Genomic DNA, 26132 nt, shown 5'->3' with positions numbered 1-26132 from the left:
AGTATCACTTAAAGGAACAGTATCTCTTCCCAGATGATTCTACCACCTTTAGTATGTGTGAAATTTCTGCATTTTTGGATCAAGAACATTCTTTGCATTTGGTTTTGTCATTTCTTGTGGATTTATCTACCAATCAGAGAGTAAGTTTTAGCTGAAGCGAAGGTCACACGTCCCTGAAATAATCTTGTACAGGAACTAGTTCAGCTCCTTATGTCAGGATTTGATTATGAACTTGGCGGACACATGTTATCCATTGGAGGGATGCAAAGTTAGGATGGAGAAGAAATGCTAGCACCTTCAGGAGGTGTTTGTCCTGGAGCCTAAGGGAAGGGAACTGGAAGGAAACTGTAAGTCATCAGACTTATACAGAAATAATGAGGACCCTTCAGAGGGGCTTGGCAATCCTACTGGCGGTGTCCTGGAAGAAGGAAACTGTCCCTAAATGCATGCCACTCTGCACGTCAGCGCAGAGCTCTTGGAATTGGTTTCCAGTTTGTCCTCATTGAGGTTGAAAATGATTCTTGCCATGATTTCAATTTTTAGAAATTTGTTGAGACAAGTGGTCTACCATATAACCTCTTGGAGCCTGTTCAATTCTAAAAACAGAACTTTTTCTTTTTCAAACACACACACACACACCATCCACCAACATCTTTAAATGGCATTTGAGTATGATAGCCTTAGGTCACCCAGCCAGTTTTGAATAATTTGGCAACACACCCAGGTTTTGGGGAAACAACCGACTATTGGCTGTTGCAATGTCTCATGAGGATTCTCTGTGGTAGAGAAACTTCCCAGGAATACATACTTTAGTCCTGACTGAGCCAGAAATTCTGGTAAGGGAAGGCCCACCAGGAGTTCCTTAGAAGTGCACTTTATTACGCCTATAGCATTCACCCTGACGGACATTCAGAGGACCTTAGGGGAAGATAGGAGTTTGTACGGAAGATTTGAAGAGCAGGGAGGACATTCAAAGAACACAGTGAAGCGAGTAAGATTTTCACAGAGGGATGTTTGGTTGATCTACACCGAATGGGAGCCCAGAGACGGGGAAGATATGGAGAGACGGGAGTGGATGGATAAGTAGAGTGTAAATTACAAAAGAGATGGCAGCTTTCTCTCCACCCCACCCCCACCCTGCCCAAACCCCAAGTGTGCCAAAGGTTACAAACTGGGCAAATGTGATGGCAGGAAAAAAGGCCTGAAAGGGAGTCAATTTGTGTTTTCATTAAAAATAAGTAGAAAGCAAAGAAGAGGAAGTAGGAGAAAAATGGTACCCATTTTTCTTCATTTCCCAGATGCTTCCTGGGTGGCAGGCATCTGGGACTCTGGTGCACAGAGGGTCTTAGACTCAGATCTGCTCTCTCTAGTGGCACACGTCTATTCAATGATGATAAAATGTGAGAAAGAACAGACTTGGAGGACACAGGGCAAACAGACACACCCCTCTCTGCCTCCCTTCTCTTACTGGGAATCTGGAGCAGAACACTGCTCACTGAGAGCTGCAGCTTCTGAGGCTGCTGGGTGAATTTGAGGCTGGGTGTCTGGACACCGTGTGCCCTGAGCAGTGGGAAATTCCTGCTTCTTAGGTAGGTACTGATCTACCGGCCCACTCACCCACTCACAGCCCTCATCCTTGAGAGTGCTGGAAAACCAAGTTACTCAGGGTTTTCATTTTTGTCTGTATGGTGCACGTGTGACCCGGAAGATAGTGCAGGCTGTGGAGTATCCCAAGCTCTGGGCTTGAACTTGTCCTTTTTCTGTCTTTATTTACAATCACGTAGTCTCATGCACACCTGAAATTATTCTACTGATGGGCAGGAATTCCATGAGTTCAGCTGGCTGCTTAGGTAGATCAAACAAGCATCTTAAATTTCTATCTGGAGCTGAGAGCTTTTGATAGAGACTCCCAATCCATCCAGCCCAGTCTTCTGCCTTGCTAAATGGTGATTCTTCAAAGCACCTGAGCCAAAATTCTTGATATTTCATTTGGTCACCACCCATGGTGCGTCAGCTCTGCCTCTGAAATCTCTTGCTGACCCCACCACACCTTGCTACCTCCACCATTCAAGCTCTGTCCTTAAGTTTTCATCCAGACTGTTGACTTCGGCTTCACGTCTCCTTCCACTTCCGCTTCCCCCTTTCTTTCTGCATCTCTGAACTCTGTGCCCTGCGCATCATCTCAGGATAGCTCTGTGAAATCTTTCCAGGGATTTTCCACGGCAGTTCAAGCTCTGCAAATACAATGCCTACTCTTTCTCCTCTATGCTCCAAAAATGCTCAGTCTCATCCCTGGGCTTCCTCTCTCTCTTCCCCTCCCCTCAGCCGCACCTGCCTCCTTTTGGTCCTTGAATCTTCTGGGTTCTCTCCATCTTCATGATCCCATCAAGAAACAGTTGGCACTGGCAGGCTAGCCTAACTGGGGAAGGCTCTATTACCCTGCATAAGGCTGTGCGCCAGGGTTTGCAAGTAAGTGGTGTCCATTTCTCCACACACTGTTAGCCTCTGGCTGTCGGATGATTATTCCTGTGTGGTTTCTGAAGAAACACTCCGCTGAGATGTTGCAGCTGCCAACTCCCTTTCTGCCAGTTTTCAAGAACTTTATTGATTTTTCCAGGAGGATTCCAGGCAACAGCGAAGACTTACAGTCCTGCGGCCCGTGGTCCTCGGGTTGATGGTGGCCGTCCAGGGAAGACACTGCAAACCATGCAGGGGTCCTCTATGTCTGCAGAGAGCGCATCCTAAGATCCCCAGAAGACAGCCCTAAGCAGTGGGGACCCACACTCTGTACGTGCTGTTGTTTTCTTGTCTTGTGCACGATTGTACAGTAAGACACTCGCAGCCCCAGCGACAGAGCAAGCGTAACAACAGTCTGAAGTAGAAGCCAACTGAAGCTCAATAGCTCAGTGGGCAGGAGCCCTGGCTGCCAAGCCTAAAAACCTGAGCTTGATTTGGGAGTCTGCATGGTGGAGCCACAGTGTGAGCATGTATGCACACACACACACACACACACACACACACACACACGCGCATACATACACACACACAACACAGCACACAGTCACTAAATAAATACTTATAAAAATATGTAAACTTTCTAATTGTTTCTGGAACTTTCCCAGTTGTATTGTCAGACAGTGGCTGGCCGAGGAAAGCCAAAGGATGGTGATATGGCAGAAAGGGAGATTACAATAGCCACTGAACTCAGGTGAGGGCAGTGACCTCTGGGTCACCTTCGCTACCTGTCTGGTGTGTATGAGACAGGGGGCCTCAGGTACAACAAGAAATCAGAAGCCCTGCTGTTGCTCTTTCTCGGGCTTCTCAGTCCAACAGGGATGAGAGAGCAGAGGGTGGGAGCTGCTGACACCCTGCTGGGATTCCGACACTGTGGCCTTCTGTGAATGCTGTGTTTTCCATTCGTCTTACCTGGTGACCTTTACCCCCTGATTTCTACTTACCATTACTTCTGGTTTTCTCTGAGCAATTCTCTGCCCATGATTTTAACGTCTTGAGGTAGCGTCATGTCTTTAGAAACATTTTTAATAGCCCAGTCATAGAGAAACCATTTGGTGTGCACATCAGCTCCAGAGCCTTCTTCTTTCAGACTGTGGCATGAGATTTCTATCCCACCGTGGCCCCTTTGTGTCCCAAGAGTTAGTGGGAGGATACACTTGCAAGTGCCTGGATCCAGGCTGCAGTCACTTTCAACAGAATGGTAGACACTTCCCAATGGGTCTCTTCCTATGCTCTCTTGGTGCGTACACACACACACACACACACACACACACACACACACACACACACTCACGCACTCACGCACGCACTCACGCACACATGGCTTCTCCTGGAATTAGTTCTCCCCCTGGCTCTGGCGTTTAGTCAGACTACGCAATTCTAAGTAGAGATCAGGTGTGAACGGATTGTTGTTTTGCCAAGAGTAGAAAACAGTGCAGAAAGGCTGCCTACGACTTCAGCGCACAGGCGTGGTTGACCACAGGCACAGTGACCACCATAGAGCCATTTGCTTTAGCCACCTCTTGTCTGTGTGGTGGCCCCTTATCTGTAAGACCCTGTTTGAAAATGAACGGAGACGGCGGCAGTGGGAACTCATAAGCAGACTCCCAGAATTTCTAGCTCTGGGTGAGCTCTGGGCAACAGGACAAGGGCAGAAACGGGCTTTCTATGAACCGTTCTGTACGTCTCCCTGCTGACTCAGAGTCCTGAAGAGAAAAGTGAGGATTAATGCTTCCCCTGACTAATGGGTTTGCTATTAAATTAGGAAGGAATTGGCCGTTTTGAGGTCATCTAGCCTTCCTCTCTCTGCCCTCAGATTGTCCTCCGTTCAAATCATCTTATGAATCAGTGGAACTCGTTTGGCCTGCTGCAATTTGCAATTCTTTTCAGAGGCAAAATACCAAAAAAAAAAAAAAATTAAAAAGAAAAAAAAAACCCGCCAGAACTGCAACAAAGCGGAAATAGTATTGAACAACGAGAATGACCATCGCCTAGAGTATGCTAACTTTTCCCAGGTTGAATTTCAGTGAGAGGAAAGGGGAAGAGTAAAGATGGCTTAGGAGGTGAATTCAGTTTTTTTTTTTAAATTTATTGGTTAACATTTTTAATAAATTGCTTATTTTACTTTTTGTGTAGTTATTTTTGCCTGCACATATACCTGTGTACCATATGTGTCCGCAGAGGTCAGAACAGGGTGTTGGACCCCTAGAACTGGAGTTACAGATGGTTTTGAGCTACCGAGTGCGGGTGCTAGAAACGAAACCCAGGCCATCTGCAAGGGCAACAAGGGCTCCCAACCTCTGAGGCATTTCTCTAGCCCCTCACACGAGCCCTTTTGAGATTATATTTGTTCTTTTCAGTCAGCGTTTGCTTTGTTTGTTTTTTTTTTCATTTTTCACTTGGTTTTCTGCCTTGTTGGCTTTGCTTGGATGAGTCAATTGGCTGATCACTGAGCGCTTGCCACCATGCCTCAAAAACCCACCACAGAGGAAGTCTTCAAGGCTCACACAGGTCTCTATTGGCTGTGCCTCACTTATGACCTGAGGAGCATTTCGTGAGACAGGGAATGTGAATTCTTGCTCCAAAGGCAGAGGACATGAATCCAAGGGGAGAAAAAAGAGAGATTTTAGTCCCATCCCCGACCACAGCTGGCACGAGAAACGAACTAGGAGTTAAAGATTAAAAAAAAAAATTCCCTTTCTTGTAATTTATCTTTTTCAGACAGTCAGACCAATGGCTTTCTCTGCGGTTCTTCATCCAGTCTTCCTCTTGGCAATGCTGCCCCTGAGAGCATCCCTAACTGAAGGTAAGAAGCCGAAACAGAAGTAAAGAACATATAAGGATGAACCAACCGGTGCTTTGGAGAAAAGTTAAGCCATTTCTTTTCTCTCGGAGTTGGTGATTAGCTCACATGAGATGTGTTAAATCTCTGGAAGCCACATTGCCTTGGACATGGCCTCCCTCATCCTGAGGGTACCACTAGTAAGTCCACTCCTTCGCCTTGGTTTCCTGCTCCGTGCTCTGCTCATTGGGGTGGTTGTCAGTGGATCTGAGATCACAGAGCTTCGGGATTGCTCTGTTTCATCGAGACCGTTGCCAGGGGGTTTCTTTCCAAGCCCTGCTGGGCAAGATGGGAACAGCCCAGACCAGTTCTCATGGCTGGGTTAGAACAAGTTCCCATGCCCCTTAGTCACGCTTGCCGAGAGCTGTCAGGCTTATAAAATATGACTAAAAAGCAATCATAGCCTGGCAGGCAGTAGGAACTCTCTCAAGTATGTAATATCGGAAGTACTGAAATCTGCTTTCTGCCAGAGAAATAGTGTTTGTCAATTAGCTCTCCCCAGAAGACCGCAGTTTAGAGTAAGTAAGCTCCGTAAATGCGCAAGCGTGTGAATATTTTATCAAATGTGTGCGGATACTTTATTACTTTGAACTCACTTAAACATAGATCCTTAGACTTGAGAAAGTTTCTACTGGCTCATAAATTTCTCCTGCATTTGTCCATATCGTATAAAACCTTGCATTTCTTTTCTTCCTGTATTATTCTTTGCTGTATTTGCTTTTTAACAAAGAGCGCAGATATAATTCCGTGCATGGAGAAATGACATTTGCAAAGAATATGCATAGCATTCTTCATTTATCCTTAGAACTGCAAGAAAAGGAAAAGGGATATTTCAGTTCTGCTGATAGGCGCAAGTTCTGCCTCTCGTCGTTTAGAGCCAGGTTTGGTGTCAGCCTGTGGGAATATGCTATTTCTCCTGGCGTCTTACACAGCAGTTAGTGAAGTTCTTCCATATAAGCTGAGCTGGCAGGTGATGGGACTCTCTCACTGGTGGCGTGTGTAGCTCCCTCCGTCTGTCTTGCTCCTGGGGTCAAGGGTCAAGCACACTGTAACTGATTAGGGAGGCTGAGCATGGAGAATGTCCAGGCTCAGGTCAGAGTCCCTGGTTCCGAGACAGCCTAACACACCACATCCTCATGGTGAGGCACCCCCCACCTTCAGCGTTCACAACACTTTTGCCACAGTTTGTTCCCCCCAGCAGAGTCTCACGATGTGACCCGACTGTACATGGCGTGTCTTCTGCATGTGACATGTACTGTTCTCACGTCAGCCTTTGCGGCTCCGTTTCTATTGTTTAGATCAAACTTGTTTCCCTAAGTTCCTGGCAACCCGATTTCCATTTCTGCCTCCAACTTTCTTTACAAAACAGGTAGATCTCTGCCTTCGTCAGAGCTGTGGGGATTTTCTTTAGTGTCTACTGCCCCCTACACCTCCACTCACGCTAGTGAAGACACCACTCAGTCAACTAACTAGGCTCAGGTCAGAGCCTGCATTTCACACAGCCTGAACCAACTTCTTCCAAGCAACAGGACATAGGTAAGACCCTTCAGTTAGCTCCAACCATGTTTCCATCAGCCAGAGGAGTTGACCACAGCATTCTGACATGTTCTTCTCTCTTTGAGGTTATACATAAGAAAAATTGTAAATATGTGGAGATTTTAATTTTTTTGCATTTATTGAGGAGTACATGTGTGTCTATGTGTGTGCACGCATGCACATGTGCACACGCATATAGGAGTTATTTGCATATGCATGTCACAATCCATGTGTGGAGGACAGAAGACAGATTGTGTGACTCTGTCTCTCCCTCCACCATGTGGGTTCCAGGGATAGAACTCAGGATATCAGGCTTGGCCGCAAGCTCCTTGTCTCACAGAGCCACATTGCTCTCCTCCAATCTACGCTGTAAAAAAGGTTAAATAATGTTGTACAGAGAAAAGCATAAATGCACATATGCATATATACAAACAAAGAAAAATCTGTCTCCGGGTTTTTTTTTTTTTTAATTTAAGCCATGGACGAATGTTTCCTTCTGATATTAGATGTTTCTGGAATCATGTTGTTTTAAGAACTATTACATGATATCTCTTTCTGGGAATTAACCACACAGTATTTCCTCCAGAAGTGTTAGGGCTGGTCAGGGAAACCATGGGGAAAATGGGACTGTGTTTGTGACTAAGCCCAGAATGGAGTCTCCAATGGTCTGAGCCACACTCCCATGTCATGACATGGGAGTGGGCCTGGGAGCCAAAATTCCTGGGTCTGGTCTGGTTTGAGCCTTGGCACAGGCATCCACCTCCACTTTTAACCTCAGCTAGCTTCTGTGAAATGTCAGCGAGACTGGATTTATTAATCTCCATGGTCGCTTTGACCTGCCTGGCTTCACCTCGGAGTTTTAGTTCCTCTTCCCCCCCATTACTTCTCACTGACGTTACTCAAGTACCCGAGTTGTTCCACATTTGCTGATAATGTAGGCTAATTTCCGGAGCTTCCCCTTTGTTGAAACAACATGGGAGATCTGGGTAGAGCTTCCAGAAATAAGGTGAGACAGGAGCTGACTCATTCGTGTGTCGATCAAATGTAGAATGTCTATACTCACCGTGTGTCGCTAATCTTGATTTCCCTGAGCTAAGTAAGACTTTGTCACACTCTTGGTTCAGCCACAGCCCTCAGCAGAAAAGCAGCCTTTGACAACCTGCTGCCATCAAGGGTGAGAAGCCATGGGTTAGGCAGACAGAGAGAGAACATGGGAATTATTTACTTTCAAGTCCCCATGACAAAACACTTGAAAAAGACAGCTGAAGGAAGGGTGAGACACAGCCCACCGAAGTGGGGGAGGAAGTAGAGGCAGGACTGTGATGCATTGTATCTGTAGCCCTGGGAGGCAGCCTTCTAAAACCAGGTGTGATTTCCCTGCCTTTGAGTGGGCCTTAGCTCTGATCAGACAGCTACGGACTTCCACTAGCATGTTAGTTTGGCCCTACTTCTTAATAGTCTACCACCTTTGGCCATCCCCACACTAGAACCATATTTCTGAGAATCTCTGTTGGATACTCAAACCACACACAAACCACAGTGTAGGTGGAGGAGGGCCACTTGTTGGTTCCCGGCCACCCGGCTAGCTTAGACCTGAAATAATCACAGAAAAACTGTATTATTTAAATCACTGCTTGGCCCATTAGCTCTAACTTCTTATTGCCTAACTCTTACATCTTAATTTATTCTATTTCTAGTAATCTGTGTGTCACCACTTTACCGGGTAAAGTTCCCAGCCTCTATTTCAGGTGGCAGTTCGATGGCTTCTCTCTGACTCTGTCCTTCTTTCTCCCAGCATTTAGCCTAGCTTTTCTTGTCTACCTAAGTTCTGCCTTGCTATAGGCAGTTTCTTTATTCATTAATGGTAACCATAGCACACAGAGGGGACTCCCACATCACAGTGTGGAATAATTTAAATCAAAACACATGATTTAAGTTTGACAATTTAGTGACAATGGAGTTGACAGGATTCTAGAAGCTCAGCTTTTTATTGTTTCTTTATCATTACCATGTATCATGAAAATTTTTATTGAGTTAACAGTCACATAACATAAAACTAAATTAATAAATTAAAATTAATTAATTAGTAAATTAATTATCTTTATGGTTACGGTGAGTCAATCACTAGTGACATTTAATATTTCATAATATTACTGTAACCATCCTGGTGGGAGTGAAGATATTTTAAATTTGTGCCCCTCCCTTATTCTGTCAGATTATTTATCATCCAAGGAATTGGAATTTCCCTGGGAGTCAGAGAACAGAAGACAGCAAAGGCTGAAGCCCAGTGTCTTCCAGAGGAGGAGCTTTTTCCCAAGAAGAGGTTTCCCAACTCCCTTGCAGGAGAGACTGGTGTACCAGGTTTCTTCTTTTGGGTCAACAACCAGCTCCCAAGTCATGACACAGAGACTTAGTTATGAAGGCTTGGCCTAGCTTAGGCTCATTTCTGACTAGCTTTTTTTTCTTTAACTTAAATTAACCTGTTTCCCTTTATCTACCTTTTGCCTCTGGACTTTCCACCTTCCTTCCGTCCTTCCTTCCTTCCATCCTTCCTTCCTTCCTTCCTTCCTTCCTTCCTTCCATCCTTCCTTCCTTCCTTCCTTCCTTCCTTTCTATTTTACTTTCGCTGCTTCTCATGTCAGACTGGCTGCCAGTTGCCTGGCTTCTTGCCCTGGGCACAGCCTCTCTTCCTCCCTCGTTCTCTTCTCCTCCTTCTTGTTCTTCTCTTGAGCCAAGATTCCTCCTCCTGTTTATTCCTTCTGCCTTCCGGTGCTGCCTATCCCTCTCCTGCCTAGCTACTGGCCTTTCAGCTTCTTATTAGACCAATCGGGTGCCTTATGCAGGCAAGGTGAAACAAATGCAGCACATCTTTACATAGTTAAAGTAATATTCCTCAACGGGCAAGCTGCAGACAGTGATGGACAGGACCACACTTTGACTGGGGTTGCTTAATGATGACGATGCATGGTCCTGCCTTCTATTTAAACCTGTACTTCCCTTCAAGGAAGACTTAGAGAGTCACTGGGTCTCTTTGTTTCTCTTCCCAATGCAGACACACTAAATAAAACTGTTTTCTCTGTTGTATACTGTTATTCATTTATGTGGTTGGCCTATTGGGGATGAATGGTGGAGCCTTGCTTCTTAATACTGCTAGGGACCAGAAACACAGCCTCTGGATACTAGAAACATTAATATCGATTATATTAAAGTTCCTGATTCTTTGATTCCCAATGTTGGCAACTACCAGTCCACTTACTATTTCTATGGATTTACCTAGTCTGGACGTTTCACATAAGTGAAACCCTTTGTGGAAGGGAGAGACTGCAGGGGACCTGAACTGGGGGCTTTATTTGTAGAATGATTAATAAAAACTGAGAGACAGAAATTGGAGTTCAACTTAAAGGTCAGAAAAGCCAAACAGCCAGCCACTGGCTCTTATCTCTACCTCACTCTGAAATAGCGATGCTGCCTCCAGGAATTTCTGAATGAGACTGTGTGTGAGAGCGGTCTCCTCCCATTTTTATATTCCTCTCTGGTTCTGGTATTAAAGACATGCACCACTACCACCTGGTCTCTACGGCAAGCTAGTGTGGCTACTGGGATTAAAGGTATGTGTTACTGCTGCCTGGTCTTCAGGGCTAGCCAGGGTGGCTTTTTACTTTTTTGATCTTCAAGTAAGTTTTATTTATTAAAATACAAATGAAATATCACTACACTTATCCATGCTAAGTGTGTGTTTAGTTGCCAAAGCTTCCTCCCTTAGAAGCTTTCTTGCCTTTTAAATGAAATACAAGAAGCTTTCAAGTCACCAATTTCTAAAAAACTTGGGAAATGAAGGCCAAGAAGCAGATGTCTCTTATACATGGGTCAGCGGACACCAGCTGGTTTTATGAAGGGAGCCTTTATTGCTTCAAAACCCTGTCCCCAGTTTATTTCAGACCCCCTCGGTCCAACAGTTGAAACAGTTGAATCAGCAACAAATAATTCCTTTCAATTCTCTATGGTGTTTCCCTCTCTTAAGTGAAAGTCAACAGTTTATTCTCTGGAACTGACAGTAACCCAAGCAGATCTAGGCCCACTTTCTCTCTTGTCGCAGAGTGTATTGCAGTTGATGTCTCTGTGTACAAGCTATGCCTGTGGTTCTATGTAAGGTTTAACGATAGTCAGGGAAGAGACTGGGCACTTCCAGGGACCAATGATGTGCAGGAATCTGTCCGTGTTTGAATTTCTGTTCCTTTGAGGAGTCATTCCAGTGCTCCAAGCTCACAATCACGACTGTTTCCATGATTGGGTTGTGTCTCTCCAATTAGGCTCTTTCTCTGCTTGGGGAATCTTGTCACCAGTGTTTTGTTTATTATTAAGTACCTATAATCATTGCTGTCTCATCCAAAGAGTTCAGCGAACCCTTGCTGGAGATATTGAAGCTCAGCACATTGAAATACATGAAACTGTGTCTATATAGGTGATACGCTTCCACTCTGGAACCTTCTAATAAGCCATGGAACTCAAAGTTTCCAAAAACTGATTTTTAGTATTAAATCAGAATATGAGATATTTTTTAAAAAATCGTATTGTTTCCATTATGAGTTCAAATCAGTTAGATTACTCAGGAAAGACACATTTATCTAGTTGTTTACCAGCTTGGTAATATGCTGTGCATTGCTGAGCAAGTTTTCTGCTTCTTCGGGGTCTTAATTTTTTCCTTTGCTGATGTAACTTCTAATGCCTTCTCAGAGTCTCTCAGTACCTGATGCTAGAACGTATATGCAAACACACTGTCCAAAGCTCGCTGGGGAGCACATGGAACAGCGTCTCTCTTGGGTGTGTGTCTATTCAATTGTACCCCCATTGAGGGTTATTTTATATCTGTGTTTGGTCTTTCAGTGCTGGGTGAGCCTTTCCAGTTGACACCTGAGATACTTAATGTAACTGTTGAGTCTAAACTTCAGCAAGTGAATTTACAGTGGACTGTCCCCAACCTTACTCATCAAGAATTAAACATGGTATTTCAAATAGAGATCAGTAGAATGAAAACATCCAACATCATCTGGGTGGTAAGCATTTTGATTTGTCTTTTATATCATTCAAGAAATCTTATTATTCCACAACATTTCCTTCTCAATACAGGCTTCCTAAACAATTGCATCCCTGCGTTTTTAGTTAAGACAGGTGGTTCTCAGCCTTCCTCATGCTGTAACCCTTTAATGCGGTTCCTCATGTTTTGGTGAGCCCTAACCATAAATTCATTTTCATTGCTACTTTCTGACTGTAATTTTACTTCTGCTGTGAATTGTAATGCAAATATCTGTGTTTTCTGATGGTCTTGGGCGACACCAGTGAAAGGGTCATTTGACCCTCCAGATTGAGAACCGCTGAGTTAAAACAAAGTAATATGTCACATTGGGTTTGACGGATTAATTAAGAAAATAGATTCTGTCTGTTTTGCTGTTTGTCCCAATATAGTCACTGGGTCTGTCCCTGCAAATACTGGGTCTGCATGTTGCAGATCAATTATCTCACTCTCTCCTCTCTTCTCTGTGCACCCAGCATCACCAGGAAAGCTAGATGGTCCGGAATAAGATATAATGACTTACTGAAACTTTTCTCACAGTGAGGATTATCGGGGTCCTTTTACTTACCCTGTGCTGAGGACACAGGGGAGCAAGTCCTAGCACTTACTGTCTGGCCAACACAGGAGGTGTCCATGGACTGCACTGGACAATCACTTAGTGTCCTCTGTTTCCTGGAATGTGGGTTTGCTAATAGAAAAATTAATTGATGAAATCGTTCTTGAGAGGTGGAAGCTGGAGGAACAGGAGTTCAAGACACCCTGTGCTACAGAATAAGTTCAAGGCCAACTTGGACTACATGAACCCTTGCATCAAACCAAATGAAAGAAAATCTTCAACTTTTTTCTGCTCTGAATTATTTGAGGGTAGATTTTCACTCATCTTGATTCAGGTAATGGATGTGTCTACTGTGTCCGACACAGTCTCATCTAAGGGCACTTTGGTCAGAGGTATTATTAGATGTTATAAGAAGTTCAAGGACAATCTTAGACATCTTCTGGAGGTAAAGGACACAGAAGACTGGGATGAGGACCCATCAGCCCCACTGAGGTCCCCTTTCTTTCAGGCAGCAAATGCCTGGCATTTAGGGATCAAGAATGTCTGTCCTTCCAGTTAACCCTGTCACTAATGTTAAAGTCTTCAGTTCTTTCCCATATCCATTACCAAATATGAGGTCTGAGCAAGGAGCCTAAAGTAAATAAAATCTGACTCAGTCCACTTGGGTTTATAGCAAGTCTGTTGCTTGGCTGTCTTTTTAAAGGGCAGTTTCCCACAATGGTCGCTGTTGAATATGTGATGTCAGCTCACACGCTATGACTTGTCTGACTCTTCTGGTACCTGAAGTTGAGGAGGGACATGAGATCTTCCTTCCTTCTGGAAGTTCTTCTTTGCTTGGGCAGTTCCTTGGAGTGCAAGCTAGGAACCCCATCTCTACTTGTGCTAAGGAAGAACAGCTTCCAGTGTCATCGTTCACTGTGCTTCCAACAAGCCAGACGACCTAGATGCTCATAGCTAGAGCAGCACACTTCTCTGACAGTGCTGGCCACACAGAGCCTTGCAGACAGCCACACTACATGGCACTGCCTCAGGCCAAACTTTGCTTTTTCTTCTAGGACATTTTCTGTATTTCTTTTTCAACAGCAAGAGAAGGCAGAATAGCATCTCAAGCTTGGAAAGATGCCAGGGGTGGGAATCATCGAGGGGTAGGATTCATGCTTCTGCCATGAGTCATTGACCTCAGATACATTTCTTTGCCTGTGTGTCTGCCAATTTCTGTACCTGCAAGGGCTGTATTCAAATTGCCGCTTCAATGACTAAAAAATAAGAAATCAAATTCATCACATTTCTTAATCACTAATTTGACTGACATAGTCAAAGTTTATCTTCTTCCTTGGCAAGGCTATAAAGATTGCAGAGCATAATCTGAGGTTAGAGAGACTCCACACAGTGTCTAGGAAAACATGACACACTGCATATTAATCAGGTGATGACATTAGTTAGCTCAGAATGTTGGGCTGTGGGTCTGCGTCGGGCTTTGGGCAAGGTGTGGGGATTTAAAGGCCAAGCACACAATGGGATGTTCTAAGAGTGTGGGGGATGTAAGGGTAACTTGTAAATACTGGGACCAGGCCTAATTTTCTCCCACAGTTTAAATAAAAGATTCTTCAATGCAAGATCTGAAAGAAAAGTTGGAGTTAATTTAGTGTAAAAGATGGGAACAAAATCTCTGGGAAAACCCAACGGGAGCGATCAGAGGCCTTCAGAAAGGGTGTGGGTTAGCGATCAGATTTGAAAGCAGGATGCAGTGTGTGGGCTTAGAGCACGTGGAGACAGATTGGGGCAGGCAGGTGCAGGACAAGACCACCCAGGGCCATGGGGAGAATGATCAGATGTGTTTACCTCAAGAGCAGTAAGAAGAAGGGGTGTGGCAAGACGTGAGAGTTGGCTGCCGGGGAGTACCAGGGCAGGAATGGGTGGCTGTAGGGAGAGCCACAGGGGAACCCCAACTCTGTGGCCTGCTGACCGCATAATGAGTTTACTATTATTGCCTAGTTTAGTTTTCTTTTCTCTTTTGTTGTCTAGTGTTTATATTTAACGATATTCAAATACGATGTCTTAAGGGTATTCATTAAATAACGAAAGTTTCATGAATCAGGATATCAAAATAGGCAGACAAAAATATATTTTGTCATCTAAGGACAAAGCAAAATAATAAAGCGACATAAAATAGTAACACTTTTAAAGAATCTGTTCTGTATAGAGTACAATTAAATGTACCCAGGTGGATCACAGTGTTCTTGTTCCCCGGCGGTGTGAATCTGTTGTCTCCATGATTTAAGATTGGTGATCTAAACAGGGTAAAGATGTAAGAGCTGTGGCCTACAAGCATGGCGTGTGGCTACTGGGTCCACATCCTGAGGACTTGCCATTTGTGCTAAGGTACACGGTACAGACTCACACTGGCTTCCCCAGGAAATTCAAGGATCTGTAAGGATTGCATCTTAGTTAGGGTTTCTATTGATGTGATGAAACACTGTGACTCAAAGCAACTTAGGGAGGAAAGAGTTTTGTTTATTGTGTTTGGTTTTGTTTGCTACCCTTCCATGTAACAGTTAACAGTCCATCATCAAAAGAAGTCAGGACAGGAACTCATGCAGAGTAGGAACCTGGAGGCAGGAGCTGATGTAGAGACCGTAGAGTTCAGCTTACCCGCTTGTTCAGCTCTCTTTCTTACTGATCCCAGGACCACCAGACCAGGGACAGTACCACCCACAGTGGGCTGGACCCACCTCCATCAATCACTAATTAAGAAGATACCCTACAGGCTTGCCTACAGACTGATCTTATGGAGCAATTTTCTCAACTGAGGTTCCCTTTTTTCAGATGACTCTAGCTTGTGTCAAGCTGATGTAAAACTATCCAGCACAGACTTGGGGTTAAGGCAGGGGTGCTGGAGGGGCACGCTAAAGAAAATGAGTTCCTGAAGCTATGGGGGACTCAGAGAAAAAGAAAACATAATCTCTGCTCTCTTAGACCCATACCAGAGTCACAGGTAAATTCCAGGAAGGCTTTGTGGTATTTGGAGATGGGAAAAAATTAAATAAAAGAGCAGAAAATTCTCACAGTCACTTGAGGTGCAGCTATGCAGAGTCCTCCCTACCCACCCATGGGTGAGGCCCTGGGTTCCATCTACAGCACGGAGATATTTTAAGAAGGCTTTCAGGAAGGAGATGGAGTATGACCTGGGCTTCAATAACGCAGCTGATTCCTAATGCAGAGGGAAGTGGAGGACACTAAGCCAGCAATGCCTCCTGAGCAGATACTGAAATGCCAGAAAAACCTACAAAAGTATTAGGCAGACTATTGGGTCCAGAGAGAACATACCTTCAAACCAGTGAAACCAGACTGTGGGAACCTTGCAAGGTAGAGAAAGATGTCATGGCACCATTGAAGTTGAACAAATTTGAGACTAGAGATGCCAACATCTTAGAAAGATTCAGTTCACCTTGAGTAGGGTCCTCAGAGAACAGTATGAGGAACGTTGTCTTATTGGTTACTGTAGGGCCTAAGGTTCTGACAAAGGGGGTTTCTTGGAGAGATGTGGTCCATCTGACTGCCACATTTGAGAAGACAAGAGAGAAAAACAAGGACCACTTCTGGAGATCTTGGTGTTCCCAGGGTGTCATGAAAGATTACCCTGTTTTCTCAACTTTAGCTAGTCTGCTCTAACCCTGGCTAAAATGAATATTTAAAAATACCAATATATATATACTACTTACTTCTAAAAGAACCATGCAATTAATTAGATTTCTAGAATTTTCTTAGCAGGGTCTAAGTAACCAGCATGGTTGAATATCTGTCTCAAATCTTTGATTCAAGGCTTAAATGGCTTCTCTTTTCTCTCACTTGATCTGCCCAGGCCTCTGGGCAATGTGACAGTCATGAGGATTGAGGAGACATGAGATCATAGCTTCCAGGGCTTAGACCTCAGAGCAAGGGAGTGATGAACTAGGATTTACTGATTAATTAGTGATGAACTAGGAGTGGACTTGGCTTAGCAGCATGGTGGAGTCAAAGTGGGGTAGGAGCTTGACCTTTGGAATAATTCAGGTTGGCCTATTTTCCAGGATGTAATGACTGTGTGTCTCCAGACATTTCCTTTATTTTTAGGAGAATTACAGCGCCCCTGTGAAGTGGAACCAAGTTCTGCACTGGAACTGGAAGTCTGAGATCCCTTTGGAATGTGTAGCACATTTCATCCGAATAAGGACAATGGTAGATGATGCCAAGTACCCTCTGCAGCGTTCCTGGAGCAGCTGGACTCCCTGGGAAGAAGTTAGTGGTAAGAAGTGAAGTGGATACATGAAGTGGTCACAGGAATATCCAGAGTCAGTATAACTCAGGGGTCAGTAGTCAACTGTAGTATGTCCCATTCCCTTTGAAAGCCCTGAGTAGACACTGTCATTATTTTCATTCGGTCATAATAGAACTAAAAAGTGGTTTTGAAATTTCCCATGGAGCTCTAGATATCTGAAGTCTTACCTCAAATACCTTCATTGATTTAATTATATGATTCAGATAATTTTGTATTCATTTTCCAAATATGCAAAAATATGTTTACTTTAGATTTGCATGTGCATTTTTATTAAAGCAGTACATATATATATAGATATGTGTATATCTATCTATATATACATATATATGCACACACACATATATCTGGAACAGGTATTTTAGATGTTTCTGTAAAGGGCCCAACAGTTTCTTTGGAGACTATTGCACTTAAGTCTTCAGAAAGCAGCCTTAGACAATGTATGAACAAATGATGGCAGTTGTGTGTCAATAAAACTTTACTTACAAAAGAGATGGTAGGCTTGACTTGGCTCATGGACTGTGGTTTGCCGATTCTCAATTTAGAGGCAGGGAGCAATACGGAGAGAAGGAAATCAGCTTTTCACTACAGTGATAGAATTGTAGACAAATAACTTTAAGTATCCTTTAATTTTGATCACTGAACATTGTTGTAGGTCAAATTTAGACTGGATTTTACCATAGCTTCTCATGTTCCACTTGGCTGCAGGCCAGCTCTACAGCAATAGTATCTTTTTTCCTCACTATATGTCCTGACATAGTATATGAAATTATACTAATATAATCATTCCTTTGCCAAGCTTTGGTGCAAATTTATTAACTGAAACTAGCAACTTATTAACCCAGGAATAACTTAATGCACCCATTGATAGTAATAAAATGAAGTATACATTCTGCCATTTTAAACTTTAGACACTGGTTTAGTTATCACTTTAACCCTAAGAAATAGGCTTTGTTTTCATTCCCACTTAACAGATATAGAAAATGAGGACCAGGGAAAGTAAAGAACCTACATAAGCCTTGTACTTCACAACTGTTTATTACCACTGAGAGATTATACACACACACACACACACACACATATATATATACATATACATACACATACATACATACACATGCATATGTACACATAAATATATGTCTGTGTACATATGCATGTGAATGTATATATGTGTTGTTGTGTATATATATGCATATATGTATATATGTGTATGTACATATATGTATATATGTGCAGAAAGAAAATAGAAATGCGGGAGAATAGTAAAAATAAAAAGCCATGCATGTAAGCACATAATCACTGCTCAGTAAATGAGTCAGAGGTGTACATAAACTCACTGAATAAATTGAATGTACTGTATAGTGAGTTCAAGGCTGACCAAGAATACATAATGAGATCTCACCTCAGAACAAGCTAACAACAGCAAGAGAAAAAGAAATAAGTGTATTATAAACAACTCTGGTATGATGGACTAGACTTCTTAAAACTGTAACCATAAAATTTATATAAGAATAAATGAAAACCTGACCCTCAGATCCCTCAGAGGGCTGTTTTTCACCCATAGCTGTTCAGCAGAATCATCAAGAGGTCTTAAAAGCCCTCAGAAAAGCTATGCCCAGGGCACTTGTCACAGGTGAAATCGGTGACAGCAATATCTAGTGGCCCGACAGGTGACCAGCCAGGCTACGTCAGCCTGGAGATAGAAGTAGGAAAGCCTGAGGGAGAAATGACTCTGGAGAAGGTGGTGACAGGGAGGAAGGAAGTTCCTTCAGAGAGGGAGCTTCCTAAGGATTTTGACATGCCTGAGGTCACAGGGAAGAAAAGATTGGAGCAGAAGGGGATGAAATTGAGGGAACAACATCTCTGGGAAGGGGGAGGGAGTGATTCTGCACGATGGAGACAGACATGGCTTAGGGGCTGGGCAAGCTTTAGTTGTGTTTAGGCAGTTCAAGGGAGACTGTGTGGCTCTCAGTTCAGGGGTGCAGTCTGTGATGGCATGAATGGCCAGGTTGGGAAAGGCTTGCAGCAGCCGATCACATCTCACTGACAATCAGGAAACAGCCACGCCAGCGCTCAGCTTACATTCTCCTCTTCACATGGTCCAGGATCCCAGCCAGGGACTGCTGCCGCCCACAGGGACAACATCTCCTAACCTTGATTAACCTAATCAATGTGATCACTCATAGACCTGCCCAGAGACTCATCTCCCAAGATTCTGAATCTCAAGTTGACACTCACAGAGGCCCAGGAGATCTGAATAAGGCCTTACTAATGACAAGCTGAACAAACTTAGCTCAGAGTTCCTGCTTACTCCACTGTTGAGAAGTTCTGAGGATGAGTTAAGGAATCTGAATGCTTCATGTTGCGCCTCCTGCGTGACGGAGGCTCTACAGAGAGCAGCAGCAGACAACAGCAACATCACAGTAACCGGAAGTGACAATAGTGACGCTGTTTTAGCTGGAACAGTCTGACAAAGGGTGATGTGATGGAAAGGATTGGTTTGGATCTCCCAAAAGATTCAGGAATCATGTGGAAGCTTAGGTTGTTATTTTCCCAAGAAAGTAGAATAAAACTATATTAACTACAGGGAGTAGGAGGGGATTTGTCTTGAAATCTGAGTAAGACTCTAACCGAGGCGTTTTCTCTTGCAGTACAAGTTTCAGTTGGACCTAACACGTTCTTAATATTTCCCGAAGACAAACTGTTGGAAGAAGGCTCCAATGTCACCATGTGTTTGATGTATGGACAGTATGTATATAATATATCCTGTAAGTTGCAAGAAAAGCCAATCCATAGAGAACAACTTGATTCACACGTCTCATTAATGAAGTTGAATAACGTTGTTTTCCATAACATCAGAGGGACAAACATCAATTGTCAAGCCATGAATGCTACTAAAAAACTGCTTGGTACTGTTCTCTTTGTCTCAAGTAAGTATTAACAATAGTGGGTCTCAACCCTCCTAATGCTGTGACCCTTTAATACAGTTCCTCATGTTGTCGTCACTCCCAGCCATTAAATTATTTCTTTGCTACTTTGTAGCTGTATTGTAATGTAAATACCTGATGTGCAGGATATCTGATATATGCAGGATATGCAGGGCATCTTGACCCACAGGTTGAGAACAACTGTATTAGCATGCGAGGTCTCCTTCTTTTTTATTTCCTATGGTACACCTTGGATCTCATGTACCAGAAGGCAAAGAAATATGTTCACATGTGGTTTTAGTTTTCTTCACCTTTACAAGTCGTCCAAAAGAGTTTTTGAAAATAATACCCAAAGCCATACTCCCAGGGTTTTCTATTGTTCTTATTTTATTGCTAACAGTTTTATTCCTAGAACCAACAGTATTAAAGGAAAGTGATTTCAGGATATGACCTGTTCCTCTGAGAAAATATTCTTTCCCTCAACCCAGATGACCTGGAATTCTGTCTGAATCATGGAGAGAGGGGTGGTGCTGCAGGCCAGCCAATCACGGAAGGGTGGTGCCCAGAAGTGCAAAGACCTATGCTGACCCCGTCTACGGGCTAGGCCTGTTCTCTTGGTCATTTCCGTGAATAGGCATAGTGACGGTTTAGAGAATCTATGAATATGGGCGGATTCTAGCCCTGGCGTATTAGCTCAACAACAGTGGCCATTTGTCTTCTTAACTGAATGGAAAATTAACTCCTTGGCCTGTCTCAGTGGGGTGGGAGCATGCAGACTTTTCTGTAGGCTGCAATGTGCCTGTGCTATAACCTTCTACGTCTACACTCAAGTTTCCGTCACTCTAAACCATAGGAAGCATCTCTCTCTCTATTGACAAAGAAGGCACTTCCAGTCCTGGATGCTTCCATCATCTGATCCCTTACTGTAGGCCCTGGGAACAGAAAAGGCTTCACATCTCAAGGAGCTTTGCCCTGCCTGGGACTTTCTGCTCCCCACTGCAGAACTGAACCAGTTCACAGTCTAGCTGGCAGCCCTAGGGTTTAATGCAAGCCACAGAATCAAAATGGAGTTCCAAACCCGTTTTCAGATAGACAGAGTTGCCAATCCCATACGCTATTTTGACTACTCATCCCCAAGGTACCCCAGAATGGGGGAGTATAGCATGGGGAAGCTCCTGAAATGAGCCTCTTTGAGGCTTTGGTCTACTACTTCCACCTCCTGATTCCTTCTTGGTTTGAGGGACTGTGTGTTAAGACCCCAAGCAGAACCTCCTTTTGACTTGCCATATAATGAAAGGGGTTAATTAGATCTTTCATCTTCTCTTTTGTATGGACAGAAATACTCGAGGAGCCCAAGAATTTTTCCTGTGAAACCCAAGACTTTAAGACTTTGAAATGTTCGTGGGAACCCGGGGTAGACACTGCTTTGGCTTGGGATCAACAAGAGTCTCAAACCTACAGTTTATATGAATCGTGAGTCTGCTCTAGTTACATCATCTGCAGGTTCTTCCTTGTTTAATCAACACATGGCAAGTGGTTCTCACTTAGAGAAGAGACACGTACTATTGAATGTGTCTTCTTTGCTCTGGATTGCCTTCTTTCTCCTACCCTGGATAGTTAAACTTATACTAAAGTGTCTGTAGAAAAAGTCCAACTCCACTTCACAAAAAACACATGGGACACAAGGAGAGCTATACCCAGACATTGCAGAAAATGTGTCCAAATATTTCAGAACCGCTTGCTGGAATCACAAGAAAATCTTTCATTGTCTGCAGAGGTGTAGGACCTTTTACCTGATTGTTCGGAAAGAACATGTACAATAAAAATAATAATAGTTGATTGTGTATCTTTGTAATAAAATAGTCTTATCTGTTGATATAACTTTCCCTAATTTTTCTAAATTGTTAAGAATATTCAACTAGATTAATTGATGTCTATACCACCCACAAGAAAATTTCATCACATACAGAAAATTCATTGAAATGTTTTTATTTTTTGATTGAAAAATAAATACATAAAAATGTATTTATTTATTCTTTGAAATGTTTCATATATTGGTGACGGAAAATTCCAAGGGATCAGTATACATCTACTTTGATGGAAATGTTTAAACCCTGTCTTTGCTGTCTTGTTTTGTTCCATTTTTCAAGGTTCTCTGGGAGACAGGAGCTTTCTGACCACAGAAACTCGCATACCTGGCAAATCACCGAAGATTCACAGGAAACATATAACTTTACACTCACAGCCAAAAACAACCTAAGAAAAAGAAGTGTCAACCTAATTTTTAATCTGACCCATAGAGGTGAGACTGCGATGCCGTGGCCCATGATGGCCATTAGCATGGTATTTTATACTGCGAGAGCCAGTGAATACATTGTAGATCCTGGCCTAGTTCACAACCATTGGAAAGCTAATTTTCGTAAAGGGAGACTTTTTTCTGTCTCGCGCGGTCACACTGAACCTGTTTCTCTCTGCCCGCAAGTCCTACAGTTGCTTATAAGATAACCACTCAGAGCTTAATATTAATTGTAATTTAATTAATTATATTTGGCCAATAGCTCAGGCTATTTTTGCCTAACTCTCTCTTATAAATTAGACCATTTCTACTGCCCCCATATATCACCACAAGGCTGTGCCATTACCTCTGGCATGTTTCTCCTTAAGCTGCTGCTGGCGTCTCTCTTCTCTGGTGGCTACATGACATCTCTTTGACGCAGCCTTCCCTTTCTCCGCATCTTTGTTTTGATTTCCTGCCTATTTTCTGCCATCATCAACCAATATCAGCAACACACGTTTGCAGCATACAGAAGGACACCCCTGATCAAACCCCTTCTGTTCTTCTGTTCGCTCACATTTACCCTCATGGATGCGTGCGTTCTCGAGCTCCTGTCTTGATCTTATCTCAAGTCTCACTGAGCTCTCTAACAAACTTGAAAACTAGCATTCCGACGTATACTTACTGCACAGTCTATTCCAGAACCTCTCTCTCTCTGTCCTTCTTTAGCCAAAATTGTCTGTTGCTTTAAACTATGTGTAGCTCAAATCCTAAAGTGAGAAAAATCTGAGGATAGAGACCGAGAAACTCCAGAGAATTGTAATTAATCACTCTTCCCTGTGGCAAATAGACCATGGGGCAGTTTTCAGCCCCAGCCCCAGTTCCCACCCCTATCCTCATATAGTAAGAAAGGAAGGCAGGGACAGACCATGTAACCATCACTGCGACATGTAGTTTGGTCTTTTTCCATACTGTACTTTCCAGCTCTAAAACTTTAAGTTAATTCTTTATTTCCTTTCTGCAGTAACTATCTAGTTTGCCTTTCAATCTGCACACTCTTCCCCCTTTCTTTCCCCCCTTATTAGTTTCAGTTTCTCTGCTGAGAACTGTTCTCCGTCTACGCATTTCGTCTGTTTGGCCCTGGCTCATGGACCAGTTTCAAACTCTTGTGTAGCAGATGTATCCTATAGGTCACTGGCGACATCTGTTGATGATCGTTTCCCTTGGCAATTTGGTGATATCACTCTGGGATGTTTTGTAGATTGGATTGTTTAGGGTTGTTTCCTTGACACTGTTAATATTATTTTAGTTAGACTCAGGCTGCATTATAACCTTCCTCCATTGGCTGTCTTCTTTAAATTTTGACTCTTCCTCCATAACCTTACGGATCATATTTAATTTTAAGAGTCTACACATGGTTACTTTTTGTATTTTACCTCCATGTCTACTACAATATAACATACATAAGGCCATTAGTGAGTGAAAAGGATTGCATACTGGATACACTACATTCTGTCAGCAAGCCCAGCGTTGTTTCTCTTTTCTTAAACATAAACAAAAAGTACTGGTGACCAGACAAGAGATGAAATGAATTGCCTACTTACTGAACTCTGGTTTGGATCTGCTTGAATTCTCTTTTTTTGTTTGTTCCTTTTTCTCTTGTTAACAGTTCATCAAAAGCCTCCCCATGATGTCACCCTTGAAACACTAAGTGCTACAGAAGCCAACATGACCTGGAAGGTGTACTCCCGTGGGGACAACTACATGCTCCTGTGTCAGCTTGAACTCCAGCACGAAAGAGAAGTGATACACGTAAGAAGATTCCGTTGTTTCCTGTTTTAAAAAAATTTTAACCTTGGGTGTCACACACCTGGAATCCTAGCATTCAGGAGGCTAACTGGGAGATCACAAGTTTAAAGCTAGCTTTAGTTTACATAATGAGACTCCGTCTGTGAGAACAGCCAAAATACAAACAAACGTGTCTTATTTCAGGCCAAACATACTGGGCACACCTGTAATCTTAGCTTTGAGAGACAGAGGCAGGAGGATTACTACAAGTTGGAGGCCAGCCTAATGTATACAGTGAGTTCCACGCTAGCCAGGGCTACATTACAAGACCTTACCCAAGGCGAAAAAGAACAACCTAAAAATAAGAAAAATCAATCAGTCAGGCCTTTATTTCAACATTAGTTCATAGTGTGGATTATCTGTTGAAAGGGGTCCTGAAATGGGAAAAAAGCCTTCACCTTGGAGAAGACCCAGTCTTGCTTCAAAGCAGAGACGCCACCCTTCTGATTTGGCTTTGCAACACAAATGCACACATAGCCTTTGTTTTTCCCTTGTCTTCTTGATGCAGGCACCCAATGTTTCTGTCCACGTGAGTGGGAACTACCTCTTCAGTGATCTGGAGCCGGACACAGAGTACAAGGCTCGTGTGTGCTGTGCGGATGCCAACCACTTCTGGAAATGGAGTGACTGGGCTCAAAAGGCGTTCACCACACCCGAGGCTGGTACGTGGGGCTCCCCGACATGGAACTCACAGACTAAATCTCACGATATGCTTGGGTCAGCTTCATTCAGCTCCCTCATTTGTACCGAATGCTGAGAAAGTATTGAAGGAAAGGGAAAGTCATACTCTAAAGCCAGATTAAATGCGTAAGGAGCAGAGGCATTTGATAACAATGTTATTTCTAGTGTACGCTTTCTCAAGTGGTTTCTTTGCTATTCCGGGTCTCACACTGGATTTGACTATGGATCTTATCTTGAAGTTTTGTATGAGGTATCAGGAAGTAAATGAAACAATGATCTGATTGCTGATTGCAGTCAACCATAGTTTTCTAATAGAGATAGATTTTTGTGCTCTGTGTCCCAATATGGCCCTTCTTTCATAAAGATATTTTGCATCACATCACTGTCCCCTCAAACATAAAAATAAAGAACATAAAAAAGAGGAAACAAAAAAAAGATGAAACAGCTTCATTTTGCTAAAATTTATGAATGTATGACAATTGATGTAACATGACCATGTTACACATAGACAAAAGGTTGAGGAAGAATTTCCTTGAAAAAGTTGATGTTCAATGAGAGTAGCTGTAGTTTTCCTTCCCAACTCAGCTGAGACTGGATTCCAGCCCATTCACAGGCTAATTGTAGAGATGTCTTGAGAACGCATTTGAGTATGAGTTGTGCCTTTAGGGCCTCACTGGAGAACGGAGCCACCCATACCTATGAGTCTCCATGAACGAGCTAAAAAGGTGCCAAGGGCCAATATCTGCTCTCAGCAGTATTCCTGGCAGCCCTTGTAGCGGAGGAAGCCTGCATGTCCTCTTTGATTATTGGTCAGTTCTCCCATTTATGTCCAAGTATGACCACAAAAACACAACGGAAATTTTGGTTCTTTGTAGAATACACAGTGTGATGCATGTATCAAGCAAAATGAACTGGGAACTAAAAACTACATAGCCATCTTGGTAGCACGTCCATCCATTCTTTAATAGTAAAAGGCAACAATGAAAGATGCATTTCGTTAAAGCTTTAAAGTTAATCACACCGGTATTATTATTTTCTATCATAAAGACATGCTTATGAGCATCTTTGTTGAACTTTGTTAAGCCTGCGACTTAAACCTGAAAGTGACCATCGGTTTCTTGAATAATGGCATGGCTGAGAACATGTCAGTCATAAGTTCCAGTGGCTTCACCCCCATTTCTGCAGATTTTGAGCAGTTAGCTTAGTCTCTCTGATCCTCATTTCCCTTATTGGGAGAATGGAGTGAATAAGAACACCTACACTACAGGAAATCAGATGAGCAAATGTATATAAAATAGTTGGAGTGGGCATGACACCTAGTTACCTTTCTATGCATTTACCTACTGTTTTATGTACATTAAATCTGCCCCCAAATAGTTTTAAAGGGAGGTACCCAGAGTGTTCTTGGGTTAAGACACTGGTTCATCTGACTGGGGGAGTGTAGCTCAGTAGTATAACTCTTGCCCAGAATGCTCAAGGACCTGGGTTCAATCTCTAGCACTAAAAAAATATACAGATAGATGGCTGATAGATACATAGATAGATGATATATAGATAGATGATC

At 43.1% G+C, this 26132-nt stretch overlaps 1 protein-coding gene across 1 annotated transcript in view; it reads left to right on the top strand.

The window, feature by feature from the left end:
• The window catches only part of Osmr (oncostatin M receptor), a 51025-nt gene that overhangs the window by 5687 nt on the left and 19206 nt on the right, over positions 1 to 26132 (top strand). The window contains exons 2-10 of the mRNA XM_005356594.3: positions 2618 to 2787; positions 5236 to 5320; positions 11777 to 11946; positions 16633 to 16804; positions 19489 to 19767; positions 21102 to 21237; positions 21915 to 22066; positions 23709 to 23851; positions 24396 to 24549. Coding sequence (XP_005356651.1) covers positions 5248 to 5320; positions 11777 to 11946; positions 16633 to 16804; positions 19489 to 19767; positions 21102 to 21237; positions 21915 to 22066; positions 23709 to 23851; positions 24396 to 24549 — 1279 coding nt within the window. The 5' untranslated portion in view covers positions 2618 to 2787; positions 5236 to 5247. The remainder of the gene's footprint in view (positions 1 to 2617; positions 2788 to 5235; positions 5321 to 11776; positions 11947 to 16632; positions 16805 to 19488; positions 19768 to 21101; positions 21238 to 21914; positions 22067 to 23708; positions 23852 to 24395; positions 24550 to 26132) is intronic.

Source organism: Microtus ochrogaster, chromosome 19, assembly GCF_000317375.1.
Source record: "Microtus ochrogaster isolate Prairie Vole_2 chromosome 19, MicOch1.0, whole genome shotgun sequence".
Lineage (NCBI taxonomy): Eukaryota > Metazoa > Chordata > Mammalia > Rodentia > Cricetidae > Microtus > Microtus ochrogaster.
The sequence above is the reverse complement of the archived record's forward strand: the minus strand, read 5'-3'. Positions and strand labels throughout refer to the sequence as shown.